Genomic DNA, 17,513 nt, shown 5'->3' with positions numbered 1-17,513 from the left:
GACCCTGTAGAACAGGATAAAGCGGCTACAGATAATGAGATGAGATGAATTGCATCAAGCGATTGGCTGATTAGAGAACTGCAGAAAACAGAAGAACAGGTGGATGGGTGTTCCTAATAAAGTGGCCAGTGAGTGTCTAAATTAGAAAAACTGTGTAAAGTACATTAAAATACAGCATATAAGGGTCAGGGATTCTTTCTGTAAATTTTTAGATGTAAAAAGTCATAAATAAACAAACTGGTATAGCATAAATAACACATTTATAATTTACGCTACAGGGGGAACACATTTATAATGTCTTGTAGTATAGTAAGATTCCCCAAACCACTGATATTTGGTGTGTGTGTGTGTGTGTGTGTGTGTCAGACGCAGCATGAAGCGTAAGGCCAGCTTTACATGCCCTTTCAGTGGGAGCTGCAGCATCACTAAAGACAACCGGCGACACTGCCAGGCCTGCAGACTCAAACGCTGTCTGGATATTGGCATGATGAAGGAGTGTGAGTAAGAACACAGCTGGCATTTCACACCTTCCACCACTGTCGTCTCCCATGCATGGTACACTCGATGTGTGTGTCAAAACTGGAATCCCATGTGACTTGCCGCAGAAAATCTGTGGGTCATTTTTACTCTCATGCTGAGAGGGGGAGGGGCTTCAGAAACGAGGACAGATATAGTGCAGAGCTGCTGTTAATAAATACCACTGCCTCCATAAGCCATATCCTGTTTTCTAACAGCTCATGCTTACAAGGTTAGAAATTTTCAGGTGGTTAAAGTTCACCTGGATGAAATTAAGCATGAGCAAAAGCAAATCTTTTGACCTTTACCATTATGTCCTGACTTGTAGCCTAAAAGCGATAACCAAAAATGCTGTGGCTAAAAACTGCTCTGTTTCTCAGAAAGCAAAGCACAATAGTTAGATTAAACAGCTGAATATAAATTAAGGAATTAAGTCAAAACTTTAAATCTGTGGGATTGGGTGGGTAGGGTCGAAGAATCTGCAGGAGTGGGAGGGTGTGGCTAGAGTATGTGGAAGTTGGCCTAATGGTTCGAGAAGCAGCTTTGGGACCAAAAGATTGCAAGTTCAATTCCCTGGAACAGCAGGAATGGCTGAGGTGCCCTTGAGCAAAGCACCTAACCCCCACCTGCTCCCCAGGCTGCTCTTTGTATATTGTGCATTGCTCTGGATAAGAGCATCTACTAAATGCCATTAGCGTAATGATCAGGGTGTTGTTAGACATGGGAACAGTCAGGAGTGTCCAAGGTGTGTTGGACGTGGTCGAGGAGTGTCTGGATGTGGGAGCAATTGGACGTAGTCAGAATAGGCTGTAACTTTTGGCCATAGTGAAAGTGTGGGGGAGAGGCAGCACAGTGTCTGAGTATATGAGAAATGTTTGTTGGTATACAGAGTTTTTGGGAGTGTTTGAGTGTGGTCAGGGTGTGGGGAGTGGATGAGTGTGGTCAGGGTGTGTGGGGAGTGCTCAAGTGTGGTCAGGGTGTGTGGGGGTGGTTGAGTATGGTCAGGGTGTGCGGGGGTGGTTGAGTGTGGTCAGGGTGTGTTGAGAGTGGTGGAATGTGGTCAGGGTGTGTTGGGAGTGCTTGAGTGTGATCAGGGTGTGCGGGGGTGGTTGAGTGTGGTCAGGGTGTGCGGGGGTGGTTGAGTGTGGTCAGGGTGTGCGGGGGTGGTTGAGTGTGGTCAGGGTGTGTTGAGAGTGGTGGAATGTGGTCAGGGTGTGTTGGGAGTGCTTGAGTGTGATCAGGGTGTGCGGGGGTGGTTGAGTGTGGTCAGGGTGTGCGGGGGTGGTTGAGTGTGGTCAGGGTGTGCGGGGGTGGTTGAGTGTGGTCAGGGTGTGCGGGGGTGGTTGAGTGTGGTCAGGGTGTGCGGGGGTAGTTGAGTGTGGTCGGGATGTGTGGGGAGTGGTTGAGTGTGGTCAGGGCGTGTGGCGAGTGGTTGAGTGTGGTCAGGGCATGTGGCGAGTGGTTAAGTGTGGTCAGGGTGTGTGGCGAGTGGTTGAGTGTGGTCAGGGTGTGTGGGAGTGCTCGAGTGTGGTCAGGGTGTGTGGGGGTGGTTGAGTGTGGTCAGGGCGTGTGGGGGTGGTTGAGTGTGGTCAGGGTGTGTGTGGAGTGCTTGAGTGTGATCAGGGTGTGTGGGGGTGGTTGAGTGTGGTCAGGGTGTGTGGGGAGTGGTTGAGTGTGGTCAGGGTGTGTGGGGAGTGGTTGACTGTGGTCAGGGTGTGTGGGGGTGGTTGAGTGTGGTCAGGGTGTGTGGAGAGTGGTTGAGTGTGGTTGGGGTGTGTGGGGGTGGTTGAGTGTGGTCAGGGTGTGGGGAATGGTTGAGTGTGGTCAGGGTGTGTGGGGAGAAGTTGAGTGTGGTCAGGGTGTGGGGAATGGTTGAGTGTGGTCAGGATGTGGGGAATGGTTGAGTGTGGTCAGGGTGTGTGGGGAGTGGATGAGTGTGGTTGGAGTTTGTGGGGAGTGCTAGAGTGTGGGTGGGGTGTGTGAGGAGTGGTTGAATGTGGTCAGGATGTACGGGAGTTGATGAGTGTGGTCAGGGTGTGGGGAGTGGTTGAGTGTGGTCGGGATGTGTGGAGAGCGGTTGAGTGAGGTTGGGGTGTGTGAGGAGTGGTTGAATGTGGTCAGGATGTACGGGAGTTGATGAGTGTCGTCAGGGTGTGTGGGGAGTGGTTGAGTGTGGTCAGGGTGTGTGGAGAGCGGTTGAGTGAGTTTGGGGTGTATGGGATGTGGTTGAGTGTGGTCAGGGTGTGTGGGGAGTGGTTGAGTGTGGTCAGGGTGTGTGGAGAGCGGTTGAGTGAGTTTGGGGTGTATGGGATGTGGTTGAGTGTGGTCAGGGTGTGTGGGGAGTGGTTGAGTGTGGTTGGAGTGTGTGGGGAGTGCTCGAGTGTGGGTGGGGTGTGTGAGGAGTGGTTGAATGTGGTCAGGATGTATGGGAGTTGATGAGTGTGGTCAGGGTGTGTGGGGAGTGGTTGAATGTGGTCAGGATGTACGGGAGTTGATGAGTGTGGTCAGGGTGTGTGGGGAGTCAGTGAGTGTGGTGGGGGTGTGTGGGGAGTGGTTGAGTGTGATCAGGGTGTACGGGAGTGGTTGAGTGTGGTCAGGATGTGTGAATAGTGGTTGAATGTGGTCAGGATGTACCGGAGTCGATGAGTGTGGTCAGGGTATGTGGGAGTGATTTGAATGTCATCAGTATGTATGGGAGTCGGTGAGTGTGGTCAGGGTGTGTGAGGAGTCATTGAGTGTGGTCAGGGTGTGTGGGGAGTGGTTGAGTGTGGTTGGGGTATGTGGGGAGTGGTTGAGTGTGGTCAGGGTGTGTGGGGAGTGGTTGAGTGTGGTCGGGGTGTGTGGGGAGTGGTTGAGTGTGGTCGGGGTGTGTGGGGAGTGGTTGAGTGTGGTCGGGGTGTGTGGGGAGTGGTTGAGTGTGGTCGGGGTGTGTGGGGAGTGGTTGAGTGTGGTCAGGGTGTGTGAGTAGTGGTTGAATGTGGTCAGGATGTACGGGAGTCAATGAGTGTGGTCAGGGTATGTGGGAGTGATTGAATGTTGTCAGGATGTACGGGAGTCAATGAGTGTGGTCAGGGTATGTGGGAGTGATTGAATGTTGTCAGGATGTATGGGAGTCGGTGAGTGTGGTCAGGGTGTATGGGGAGTGGTTGAGTGTGGTCAGGGTATGTGAGGAGTGGTTGAATGTGGTCAGGATGTACGGGAGTTGATGATTGTGGTCAGGGTGTGTGGGGAGTCACTGAGTGTGGTGGGGGTGTGTGGGGAGTGGTTGAGTGTAGTCAGGGTGTACGGGAGTGGTTGAGTGTGGTCAAGGTGTGTGAGTAGTGGTTGAATGTGGTCAGGATGTATGGGAGTCAATGAGTGTGGTCAGGGTATGTGGGAGTGATTGAATGTTGTCAGGTTGTACGGGAGTTGGTGAGTGTGATCAGGGTGTATGGGGAGTGGTTGAGTGTGGTTGGGGTGTGTGGGGAGTGGTTGAATGTGGTCAGGATGTACGGGAGTTGGTGAGTGTGATCAGGGTGTATGGGGAGTGGTTGAGTGTGGTTGGGGTGTGTGGGGAGTGGTTGAATGTGGTCAGGATGTACGGGAGTTGGTGAGTGTGATCAGGGTGTATGGGGAGTGGTTGAGTGTGGTTGGGGTGTGTGGGGAGTGGTTGAGTGTGGTCGTGATGTATGGGAGTGAATGAGTGTGGTCAGGGTGTGTGACTAGCGTTTGAGTGTGGTCAGGGTGTACGGGAGTTGTTGAGTGTGGTTGGGGTGTGTGGGGAGTGGTTGAGTGTGGTTGTTGAGTGTGGTCGGGGTGTGTGGGGAGTGGTTGAGTGTGGTCGTGATGTATGGGAGTGAATGAGTGTGGTCAGGGTGTGTGACTAGTGTTTGAGTGTGGTCAGGGTGTACGGGAGTTGTTGAGTGTGGTCGGGGTGTGTGGGGAGTGGTTGAGTGTGGTCGGGGTGTGTGGGGAGTGGTTGAGTGTGGTCAGGGTGTGAGGAGTGGTTGAATGTGTTCAGGATGTACAGGAGTCGATGAGTGTGGCCAGGGTGTGTGAGGAGTAATTGAGTGTGGTCAGGGTGTACAGGAGTATTTAGGTATGATCACAGTGTGTGGGAGTGGTTGAATGTGGTCAGGATGTGTGGGTGTAGGTAAAGGTGGGTTAGGGTTGGTAGGACTGGGTGGATGTGGTCAGATTAAGTGGAAGCAGTTGGGCGTGATAGCTGTTGAGTGCTGTAGGGTATGTCAGAGTGATTAGGCATGGTCAAGGTCTGGTTTGGCATGGTCAAGGTCTGGTTGGGCATGGTCAAGGTCTGGTTGGGCATGGTCAGAGTCTTCACTGATTGGTTTGGCTGTGCTGTTTTTGGAGCTTTACTTCCTGTCTCTTTTTCATTGTTCTCATCCCACTTTCCATGTGACAGTTATTCTGACTGATGAGGAGGTGCAGAGGAAGAAAGATCTAATCCAGAAGAGGAAGGATGAGGAGGCGCAGAGAGAAGCGCAGAAGCCCCGCCTCTCTGAGGAGCAGAGCACTGTCATCTCCACGCTGGTGGAGGCACATCACAAAACCTACGACGACTCGTACTCTGACTTCTCCCGCTTCCGAGTAAATCCTCCACATTCATCATTCTCCTGCTGTTCTCTCTGATATCCATTGCTGCTTCATTCGCTTCAATTAGTGCTTCTTCTCCCTGTGTGTGTGTGGTGTGTGTGTGTGTGTGTGTGTATGTGTGTGTGTGTGTGTGTGTGTGTGTGTTGCAGCCTCCAGTGAGAGAGGGTCCTGTTACACGCAGTGCCAGTCGAGCTGCTTCTCTGCACTCGCTGTCTGATGCTTCTTGCGACTCCTTTCGCCACTCACCTGGTAACACACACACACACACACACACACACACACACACACACACACACACACACACACACACACTATCTACTCTTTGGTTGTCTCTTTCACTTGATTAGGTAAAGTACCTTTAATATAGTAAGTGATCTTTATTCCAAACAGGCAACACACACACACACAGAGTCCGCAGCACTGATAGGTTGTTGGAGCTGAACTTCAGCGTTAGTATTATTATTTTTTGTTTGAACTCTGAGATCTCCAGGACACCTACCTGACTTCACGAGCCGGAGTTTCAGGTTGAGGGGGTGTTTATTTTATTTGTAGGTTGTCATTTGTGGGTGTGGCCTGACAAGGTTTTTTTTTTAGTTCTGATGAGAAAAAGAGGCTGTAGATTAGATTAGATTAGATTAGATTAGATTAGATTAGATTAGATTAGATTAGATAGAACTTTATTGATCCCTCTGGGAGGGTTCCCTCAGGGAAATTAAAATTCTAGCAGCATCATTACAGATAAACAGAGAATAGAAAATAGAGAAAACTTCTAGATAAATTAAATTAAGTATTTACATATACAAATATAAAAAAGAATAAGATATGGGGGGGGGGGGGGGGGTGGTCCAGCAGGAGGGGTATTGCACATTATATTGCACAATGTCCAGTATTTCTTATTGTCAGGCTAGGCTACTGCTCCTTCCCGTCCTCTGTCCTCCTGTTACCCCTCCTGCCCCCAGAGAGGAGTTGTACAGTCTGATGGCGTGAGGGACAAAGGAGTTTTTGAGTCTGTTCGTCCTGCACTTGGGACGGAGCATTCTGTCACTGAACAGGCTCCTCTGGTTGCTGATGGCGGTGTGCAGAGGGTGACTGGCATCGTCTATGATGTTCAGTAGTTTGTCCATAGACCTCTTCTCTGCCACCATCACCACAGAGTCCAGCTGTGTTTAAATAAGTAGCTTAATTTTTTTCACGGTCCAAATCCTGCGCTGTGATTGGCTGGCGAGTGGGTCCGTATCCTATGGTACGGACCCCGGTTACGGACCCCGGTTACGGACCTCTGGCGACTCGCTCGTTCACAACAACAACAAACATAGTAGCATTTTTTGTCAACATTTATTTTCGCATTTCTCAGGAGAATAGCATTAATTTTACAGCATGGATAGCGATAACGACAGTCTTCACAGCGAAAGCGAGTTTTACTACCCTGATGAAGAAGAAACAAAAGAAAACATTTCAGGAGAAAGTTAAAAACCTAACTTGCTAACGCTGAGCAAAAACATGGCTGAATCCTGAATGACTCCTATTTGTATAAATAGGGGACTACATAGGCGGCAAAATGTAGTTTTTTTCCTGCCATGGAAGTGCACTTGCATACCGAGGAGGAAGCCATTTGCATTACAGCCGTGAATGAGGATTCAAAATGGCGGCTCAGCTCGGTTTTCCCTTTCGGGTGCTCTCGTTTTCTGTTAGAATTTGGTAAAGAAAAAAATAAATATATTATTTACCAGCTTAAGGTCGGTCAATATGGTGAAATACCGTGACCTCGGCCTTGAATACTGACCTCGGCCCAGAGGGTCTCGCTCAGTACTTTCAAGACCTTGGTCACGGTATTTCATGATACGGACCTCCCAGCTGGTAAATAACATATATATACCACTAACTACTTATTTAAACACAAATTAAATAATGCACTAATCAGCGTGAAAGTCTGTTGTGTGAGTCAGTTTACGCACTTCGTGTTACTTCCTTCAGAGCTTTATTTTATTTTATAATGTCTCTAAAGGGCGGCACGGTGGTGTAGTGGTTAGCGCTGTCGCCTCACAGCAAGAAGGTCCGGGTTCGAGCCCCGTGGCCGGCGAGGGCCTTTCTGTGTGGAGTTTGCATGTTCTCCCCGTGTCCGCGTGGGTTTCCTCCGGGTGCTCCGGTTTCCCCCACAGTCCAAAGACATGCAGGTTAGGTTAACTGGTGACTCTAAATTGAGCGTAGGTGTGAATGTGAGTGTGAATGGTTGTCTGTGTCTATGTGTCAGCCCTGTGATGACCTGGCGACTTGTCCAGGGTGAACCCCGCCTTTCACCCGTAGTCAGCTGGGATAGGCTCCAGCTTGCCTGTGACCCTGTAGAACAGGATAAAGCGGCTACAGATAATGAGATGAGATTAAATTTATGAGCTAATCTCCCTTCTCTCACTCCTGTTACTCTGTCCTGATTGCCTCCGTCTCATCTCTCTGTCTCTCTGTCCTTTCTCTTTCACTGTCTCTCTGTTCTGTTTTGTGTGCTCTCTTTCTACTTTCTGTCTGTTCTCTCTCTTTCTCTCCACCTCTCTCTCTTGCTTCTGTCTCTCTGTCCTCTCTCTCTCTCCTGTCTCTCTCTTTCTCTGCCTCTCTCACCTGTCTCTCTCTCTCTCTTTCTCTGCCTCTCTCTCTCGCCTCTGTCTCTGTCTTCTCTCTCTCTTTCTCTCTCTCTCCTGTCTCACTCTCTCCCCTCTCTTCTTCCCGTCCTCTGTCTGCTCCCTCTCTCTCTCTCCTTTCTCTCTCTGTCTCCTCCCTCTCTCTCCTGTCTCTCTCTCACTCTTCTGTCTCTCTCTCCTCCCGTCTCTCTCCTCCCCCTCTCTCTCCTGTGTCTCTCTCTCTCTCCTCCCCATCTCTCTTTCTCTCCTCCCCCCTCTCTTCCATCTCTCTTTCTTTCCTCCCCCCCTCTCCTGTCTCTCTCCTCCCCCTCTCTCCTGTCTCTCTCTCTCTCCTGTCTCTCCCCCTCCTGTTTCTCTCTCTCTCCTCCCGCTCTCTCTCCCCTCTCTCTCTCTCCTGTCTCTCTCTCTCTCTCTCTCTCTCCTGTCTTTCTGCAGAGTCGGGTGACGGTAAGCTCAATCTGAGCAGTATGTTGATGATGTATCAGGATCAGGGTTCTAGTCCTGACTCAAAGGATGACGATGGTTCTCGCTTGTCCATGCTGCCTCACCTGGCCGATCTGGTCAGCTACAGCATCCAGAAGGTCATCGGATTTGCCAAGATGATCCCCGGATTCAGGTAGAGCGAAAGTTACAGCTTTAACTCAGAGCCACAGAATCCTCCATAAGCCCACATCTTGGATGAGACAGTTTTCTTGTTCCCGGTGTTGTTATCTGGAGCCAATTTGTCCTTGAGTCTTGGATTTGACATGATCAGGGTCTTTTCCTGTCCACTAATCAGTGTGTCGCTAAAATATGCAGAAAAGGTTTTGTGCCAAATTATAAATTTCATTGAGATTCTGTTGGATTCTGAATTTTGCAGTTAAAATGTTGTTTGGGTCACTGACGCTAATCGCTTTACTATCATTTACATAGGTGTACCTCGCAAAGCCTTGTGTCTTTACTGATGCATTTTTACTGACGACTTTCATGTCTTCACTGACACGTCTTTACTGATGTATCATTACTGACACGTCTTTACTGACACATCTTCACCGACACGTTTACTGATGCATCATTACTGACACGTCTTCACTGATTTATCATTACTGACACGTCTTTACTGATGCATCATTACTGACACGTCTTCACTGATTTATCATTACTGACACGTCTTTACTGATGTATCATTACTGACACGTCTTTACTGACACATCTTCACTGACACGTCTTCACTGACGTATCATTACTGACACGCCTTTACTGACGTATCATTACTGACACGCCTTTACTGACGTATCATTACTGACACGCCTTTACTGACGTATCATTACTGACATGCCTTTACTGACGTATCATTACTGACACGTCTTCACTGATTTATCATTACTGACACGTCTTTACTGATGTATCATTACTGACACGTCTTTACTGACACATCTTACCTGACACGTCTTCACTGATGTATCATAACTGGCACGTCTTTACTGACGTATCATTACTGACACGCCTTTACTGACGTATCATTACTGACACGCCTTTACTGACGTATCATTACTGACACGCCTTTACTGACGTATCATTACTGACACGCCTTTACTGACGTATCATTACTGACACGCCTTTACTGACGTATCATTACTGACACGCCTTTACTGACGTATCATTACTGACACGTCTTCACTGACGTATCATTACTGGCACGTCTTTACTGACGTATCATTACTGGCACGTCTTCACTGATGTATCATTACTGACACGTCTTTACTGACACATCTTCACTGGCACGTCTTTACTGATGTATCATTACTGGCACATCTTTACTGATGTATCATTACTGGCACATCTTCACTGACACGTCTTCACTGATGTATCTTCAGACAATGTATCAAAGACATCAGTAATGATGCATCAGTAATGACAGGTCAGTAAAGACGTGTCTTTATTGAAGTGTCTTTCCTGACATGTCATGACTGATGTGTTTCTACCAATTGACACCCTTCACCGTGTGATGTAATCCTATGTACACAAGGAAGGATAACAGATGTTGTGTGAATGATATTCGTTAAAAGAACGACTAATGTAAACATATTTGAATGGTATAACAAATTAGTCAAAATATGTTAAATATTTTTATAATCTCCACCAGATCTCCAGATTCTGTGAAATTCCATGTATATATTTAAAATTCATATTTCTCTCTTAATTCCATAATTCCATCTGTGTTCTCCACATCACGGAAATCATACAGCCCGATGTAAATGTTACATGACAAACATCTTTTTTTACAGAGAACTCCACCCGAGCAGTGAATTTTTGCGCCCTCTCGTCATTCTCTCACCCAGCTTCATGAGGCAGTCACATGGACTGGTTTTCCAACAGTTCTGAAGGAGTTCCCCTGTACATTGAGCACTTTGTCGTCTGCTTTTCTTTCTCTCTGCAGTCCATTTCATCCCAGACCATCTCTGTTGGGTTTAATTCAGGTGATTGTGGAGGCCAGGTCATCTGATGCAGCTCTCCTTCACTGTCCTTCTCAGTTAAATAACCTTTACATACCCTGGAGGTGTGTTTCGGGTCGTTGTCCTGTTGGAAAAACAGATGATGGTCCCACTGACTGTAAAACAGATTGGGATGGCATGATGTCACTGCAGAACGCTGTGGCCGTGATGTTGGTTAAATGCAAATTCAATTTTGAATAAATCACCAACAGAGTCACCAGTAAAGCATCTCCACACCATCACACCTCCTCCACCTCCTCCTCCTCCTCCTCCTCCATGCGTCACGGTGGGAACCACACATGCAGATACCAGTTGTACCAAAAAACTGAAATCTGGACTCATCAGACTAAAGTACAGATCCACTTCCTTGTGTTTCTTGGCCCAAGAAATTCTCTTCTTATTATTATTGTTCTCCCTCAGCTGTGGTTTCTTTGCAGCAGTTCGACTGTGAAGGTCTGATTCACTCAGTCTCCTCCAAACAGCTGATGTTGAGATGTGTCTCCTACTAGAATGCTGTTAAACATTCATGTCGGCTCTCATCTGAGGTGATGTTAATTGGTGATTCCTGACGCTGATGACTCTAATGAACTCTTCTTGCTCTTCCTTTCCTGGGACGCTCCTCATGAGAGCCAGTTTCATCAGAGCGTTTGATGTTTTTTGTAACTGCACTTGAAGATACAGTCAACGTTCTTGCAATTTTCCAGATTTACTGATCTTCATGTCTTATGCCATGTACACACGTAGCCGGGTATTTTTAAAACCGAACATTTTCCCCCCCTCCGTTTATAAAAATGTTTTATCCACACCACCTCGTCTTCGAAAAAAATCCCTTCCACACATAACCGAACATCTGCGTTTTCAATCACATTCATAAGCATTCCAAACCTGTAGATGGTTATTTCCCCAAATCCTACCCCCTAATCACATCGCCTGTGCTCTTGGAGCAGTAGTTGGGCTTCTAAAATTAAACATGTAAATAGCACCTGCACAATAATTAACGCTTTCAAGGCACTACTCCAATCCATTACTCTTTAGCTAGCCGCACACTACGCCGATTTTCAGCGTACCGAGCCAACTGAAGTCGCAAGTCAGGCGTAAAGACTAGTTTTCGATGGTACCGACTCATCTCACAGCCGATTCGAAAAACTAATCGGGAGCCAGACTGATCGGCGAGAGTCGCTAGCAATAGCCAATCATATCTTTCGCATATAACACGTGACATCATTAAACACAATTTCTAGCGTGAGAAATACATGTTGGTAGCACCTAATGCAGGTATATACTGTAATTCCATAGACTGAAGCTTTATCCATAGACACAGTGGGCTGGAAAGCCACTCTGCTCAAGTTGTGTGGCTGAATTCCAAATCGCTTTAACTCCCCTATATAAGTGCACTATTTAAGGTTGGGAATAATAGCTCATGCAGCCTAGATAGTGCGCTACATATTCCGTGTTGTGTCATTTGTAATTCAGCCTGTAGCATCTTCAAGTGTTGGATTTAACAGTAACTATATCCAATAGCCAATCACAAAGCTATTGTCACGTGTCGCTTCAATCGCGACTGCACTCGTCAACAGTCGGGGGATATGTGTGTGCCCTGTCGGAAGTCGGCTCTGAAATGGGTCGGTTCGGTACCGCGTGGATCGCCGTAGTGTGCGGCTAGCTTAAGTCCATGCTTAATCTGGCCTCTGCAGTAAACAAAGGTTGCACGTTTGACGTCAGGGCAGATTTGTTGTCATTTTTTTGGCGCAGATTGTGACGTTCTAAAACGCAAACCTCCGGTTATCTCTGTCTACACGAAAAAGCATACACGGAGTTTTCAAAAATCTTCACTTTGCCCGGAGTTTTTTTAAATATTCGTTTTTGATGTGTTTTCATGTGGATGACAGGCCAAAACGTAGAAAAATATCTTCGATTTAGCAGATACCCGGCTACGTGTGGACGAGGTCTTAAAGTCATGATGGATGTCGTTTCTGTTTACTTAGTTGTTCGGTTCTTGACAAATACGGATTACTATGGTTGTGGATGGGATAGGGCTATTTACTGTCTCGTCTCGTCTTCTTCCGCTTATCCGGGACCGGGTCGCGGAGGCAGCAGTCTAAGCATGGAAGCCCAAACTTCCCTTTCCCCAGACACCTCGGCCAGCTCCTCGGGAAGAACACCGAGGCGTTCCCAGGCCAGCCGAGAGACATAGTCCCTCCAGCGTGTCCTGGGTCTTCCCCGGGGCCTCCTCCCGGGGGGACATGCCTGGAACACCTCCCCAGGGAGGCGTCCAGGAGGCATCCGAAAAAGATGCCCGAGCCACCTCAGCTGGTTCCTCTCGATGTGGAGGAGCAGCGGCTCTACTCCGAGCTCCTCCCGAGTGACTGTGCTTCTCACCCTATCTCTAAGGGAGCGCCCAGCCACCCTGCGAAGGAAACTCATTTCAGCCGCTTGTATCCGCGATCTTGTTCTTTCTGTCATTACCCAAAGCTCATGACCATAGGTGAGAGTCGGAATGTAGATCGACCGGTAAATTGAGAGCTTCGCCTTTTGGCTCAGCTCCTTCTTCACCACGACGGACCGGTAAAGCGACCGTATCACTGCGGAGGCTGCACCGATCCGCCTGTCGATCTCACGCTCCATCCTTCCCTCACTCGTGAACAAGATCCCGAGATACTTAAACTCCTCCACTTGAGGCAGGACTTCTCCACCAACCTGGAGAGGGCAAGCCACCCTTTTCCGGTCGAGAACCATGGCCTCGGACTTGGAGGTGCTGATTCTCATCCCAGCCGCTTCACACTCGACTGCAAACCGCCCCAGTGCATGCTGAAGGTCCTGGTTTGAAGAAGCCAACAGGACAACATCATCCGCAAAAAGCAGAGATGAAATCCTGTGGTTCCCAAACAGGATTCCTTCCGGCCCCTGGCTGCGCCTAGAAATTCTGTCCATAAAAATTATGAACAGAACCGGTGACAAAGGGCAGCCCTGACGGAGTCCAACATGCACTGGGAACAGGTCTGACTTACTGCCGGCAATGCGAACCAGACTCCTGCTCCGTTCGTACAGGGACCGGACAGCCCTTAGCAAAGAGCCCCGAACCCCATACTCCCGAAGCACCCCCCACAGAATACCACGGGGGACACGGTCGAATGCCTTCTCCAGATCCACAAAGCACATGTGGACTGGTTGGGCAAACTCCCATGAACCCTCGAGCACCCTATGAAGGGTATAGAGCTGGTCCAGTGTTCCGCGACCAGGACGAAAACCGCATTGTTCCTCCTGGATCCGAGGTTCGACTATTGGTCGAATTCTCATCTCCAGTACCCTGGAGTAAACTTTCCCTGGGAGGCTGAGAAGTGTGATTCCCCTATAATTGGAGCACACTCTCTGGTCCCCTTTCTTAAAAAGAGGGACCACCACCCCAGCCTGCCACTCCAGAGGCACTGTCCCCGACCGCCACGCGATGTTGCAGAGGCGTGTCAACCAAGACAGCCCCACAACATCCAGAGACTTGAGATACTCAGGGCGGATCTCATCCACCCCCGGTGCCTTGCCACCGAGGAGCTTGCAAACCACCTCAGTGACTTCGGCTTGGGTAATGGACGAGTCCACCTCTGAGTCATCAGCCTCAGTCTCCTCAGTGGAAGACATGACGGTGGGATTGAGGAGATCCTCAAAGTATTCCTTCCACCGCCCGACAATGTCCCCAGTCGAGGTCAACAGCTCCCCACCCGCACTGTAAACAGTGTTGGCAGAGTACTGCTTCCCCCTCCTGAGGCGCCGGACGGTTTGCCAGAATTTCTTCGAGGCCGACCGATAGTCCTTCTCCATGGCCTCCCCGAACTCCTCCCAGTTCCGAGTTTTTGCCTCCGCAACTGCCCGTGCTGCAGCACGCCTGGCCTGCCGATACCCGTCGGCTGCCTCAGGAGTCCCGGAGGTCAACATGGCCCGATAGGACTCCTTCTTCAGCTTGACGGCATCCCTTACTTCCGGTGTCCACCACCGGGTTCGGGGATTGCCGCCACGACAGGCACCGGAGACCTTGCGGCCACAGCTCCGAACAGCTGCGTCCACAATGGAGGTAGAGAACATGGTCCACTCAGACTCAATGTCCCCCGCCTCCCTCGGAAGCTGGGAAAAGCTCTCCCGGAGGTGGGAGTTAAAGACCTCCCCAACAGAGTGCTCGGCCAGACGTTCCCAGCAGACCCTCACCATACGTTTAGGCCTGCCAGGTCTGTCCAGCTTCCTCCTCCGCCAGCGGATCCAACTCACCACCAGGTGGTGATCAGTTGACAGCTCAGCCCCTCTCTTCACCCGAGTGTCCAAGACATAGGGCCGGAGATCAGATGAAACGACTACAAAGTCGATCATCGACCTCCGACCTAAGGTGTCCTGGTGCCACGTGCACTTATGGACACCCCTATGCTCGAACATGGTGTTCGTTATGGACAAACCGTGACTAGCACAGAAGTCCAATAACAAAACACCACTCAGGTTCAGATCGGGGAGGCCGTTCCTCCCAACCACGCCCCTCCAGGTGTCACTGTCGTCGCCCACGTGAGCATTGAAGTCCCCCAGTAGCACAATGGAGTCCCCAGTCTGAGCACCCCTCAGTACCTCTCCCAGGGACTCCAAGAAGGCCGGATACTCTATACTGCTATTTGGCCCGTAGGCACAAACAACAGCAAGAGCCCTCTCCCCAATCCGAAGGCGCAGAGAGGCGACCCTCTCGTTCACTGGGGTAAACTCCAACACATGGCGGCTGAGCTGGGGAGCTATAAGCAAGCCCACACCAGCCCGCCGCCGCTCACCACGGGCGACTCCAGAGAAGTGGAAAGTCCAGCCCCTCTCGAGGAGCTGGGTTCCAGAGCCCAAGCTATGCGTGGAGGTGAGCCCGACTATCTCTAGCCGGTACCTCTCAACCTCCCGCACAAGCTCAGGCTCCTTTCCCCCCAGCGAAGTGACATTCCATGTCCCAACAGCCAGCCGCTGTGTCCGGGGATCAGGTCGTCGAGGCCCCTGCCTTCGACTGCCACCCAATCCACATTGCACCAAACCCCTACTGCTACCTCTGTGGGTGGTGAACCCACAGGAGGTCGGGCCCACGTCACCTCTTCGGGCTGAGCCCGGCCGGGCCCCATGGGCAAAGGCCCGGCCACCAAGCGCTCGCATACGAGCCCCAACCCCGGGCCTGGCTCCAGGGTGGGGCCCCGGCTGCGTCCTACCGGGCGACGTCACGGTCCTGGATTTTTTCTCCATAGGGTTTTTTTTTTGGCTATTTACTGTATTTTTTTTAAATTATTTACTATTTACTGTTTGATCTTAAACACATTAAGAAGGCAAGAAACTCGTCCACTAATTAAGTTTTGATGAGGCACACGTGTTAATTGAAAAGCATTCCAGGTGACTCCCTCGTGAAGCTGGTTAAGATAATGCCAGCAGTGTGTAAAGCATCATCAAGGGAAACGCTGGATAGTATTTTTTTATATTTTGTTTTTCAATACAATAATAGTCACAATACAGAAAAACTTATGAATGAGTAAAGTAGGGGTGTACAAACGTCAGTAATGATACAAACGTCTGACTGGTACTGACGGATATAAAATGAGCGCATTAATATAAACCTGCGCTGCCGTTAGAGAACATGAATCATCACCTCCTGACCAATCAGAGTCCAGAATTGAGCAGCGCTGTGTGAGAAGTGAGGAAAGGGATAGCGGTGCAGATTTAAACTGGAGTAGACTGTTACAGCGATGTGGATGATATTGTGTGTGTGTGTGTGTGTGTGTGTGTGTAACAGAGAGTTAACAGCTGAAGATCAGATCGCTCTGCTGAAGTCCAGTGCCATTGAGGTGATCATGCTGAGGTCCAATCAGTCCTTCAGTCTGGAGGATATGAGCTGGTGCTGCGGGGGACCCGAGTTCAAGTACTGCATCAGTGATGTCACTAAGGGTACAAACATTCTCTGTGCTTTTATAGAACACTGATCAGTGGGCGGAGCTACGTAGGAGCTCAGCACATTTTTTGTCACAAGAAAATAATAATAAAATTAGTTTCATGGCTTTATACTTCATCTTTGGCATTGAAATATTTCCTGATTATTCTCTCCACGTTCACTGGATATCAGCAATTGCACACGCTGATTGGCTACACTGTTACAAGGATATCAGCTCATATACCGTGAGCAGAGAAAAACAAAATGGCGGAGCATGTTACTGAACCAACCGAGGAAGAAATAAAAACTCGAAAACAAAACACCAAAAATTATCAAGTATTTAAAATAAATAGAAATAGCTGAAAGAATATAGGTTTTTGTTTGTTTGTTTTCCCCCCAAATACCTCCTGTTCCACACTCCAGCCCAATCGGTGGCGGTAACGCAGCTTGAAGTTGGTTTGCCAACCGCCAAAAAACCCTAAAGAAGAAGAAGAAGAAGAAGAAAATCCTAAAAAATACAAAAAAAAAGCAACAAAATGTGGAATGAAAGTATTTGATGGTAAGAACGTATCTTTTTTTTATTTTCCATGAATTATTATTGCATTTTTCATAAATTGCTCCTGTCATTTCGCCAGTTTGTTTACATGCTAAGCGGAAATGATTTTGTTGGATATTTTGTATAAAGTTTATATTTATCAAACTTGCAAAAAATAAAAATGCTCTGTTTCTCAAAATCCAGTGAATGTGGAGAGAATAAAACAGTTATTCCACTCAATCTCATCGTACATGGATTATAGACAACTCAGTGCTACGCGCCTCGTCACCTATCAGCTCATGTACGACTCGATTTCATGGAATAACTGTTAAATGGTTTTCTTCAATAATAATAATTATTATTATTATTATTTTATTTGATATGGACATCACAATTACATTGGACGAACCACATGCATTGCTTGAGTGTGTTAGCTTACATGCTAATTTTCAACACTTGTCCACGGGAAGCTTTAAATAAAGAATAATAACTGTAATATTAATGACAATAATAATATTAATAACAATAAAAACATGATAGTAAAAGAAAAGGGGACAATAAAATATAAAATATTACAAAGAACAGAGAAAAAAGAAAAAAAAAAGGTCTATTCAGAATTAAATACGTGTAAACTATTGAGCAAAGGCAACATGACCAGACAGTAAAACAGTGATCGGCTATTGATGTGAACACTGTTGTTTAGATTTTAGCCGTTTCTTGAGTCCTCCGTCGAAAAGATTACTATTGGTTTCTAGTTTTAAATTAATTGGTAGGGAGTTCCAAAGTTTTGCCCTCTTAGCGGAGAAAGCAGACTGACCGAAAGAGGTCCTGTACATTGGGATGAAACA

The 17,513-nt window shown here is 48.3% G+C and overlaps 1 protein-coding gene across 4 annotated transcripts in view; it reads left to right on the top strand.

Moving 5' to 3' along the window:
• vdrb (vitamin D receptor b) overlaps positions 1 to 17,513 on the top strand; it is a 93,515-nt gene that overhangs the window by 52,425 nt on the left and 23,577 nt on the right. For all 4 annotated transcript variants that reach the window (XM_060920200.1, XM_060920199.1, XM_060920198.1 and 1 more), the window contains 5 exons: positions 367 to 497; positions 4,919 to 5,103; positions 5,259 to 5,358; positions 8,175 to 8,355; positions 15,996 to 16,147. In XM_060920200.1, coding sequence (XP_060776183.1) covers positions 367 to 497; positions 4,919 to 5,103; positions 5,259 to 5,358; positions 8,175 to 8,355; positions 15,996 to 16,147 — 749 coding nt within the window. The remainder of the gene's footprint in view (positions 1 to 366; positions 498 to 4,918; positions 5,104 to 5,258; positions 5,359 to 8,174; positions 8,356 to 15,995; positions 16,148 to 17,513) is intronic.

This window comes from Neoarius graeffei, chromosome 4, assembly GCF_027579695.1.
Source record: "Neoarius graeffei isolate fNeoGra1 chromosome 4, fNeoGra1.pri, whole genome shotgun sequence".
Lineage (NCBI taxonomy): Eukaryota > Metazoa > Chordata > Actinopteri > Siluriformes > Ariidae > Neoarius > Neoarius graeffei.
The sequence above is the reverse complement of the archived record's forward strand: the minus strand, read 5'-3'. Positions and strand labels throughout refer to the sequence as shown.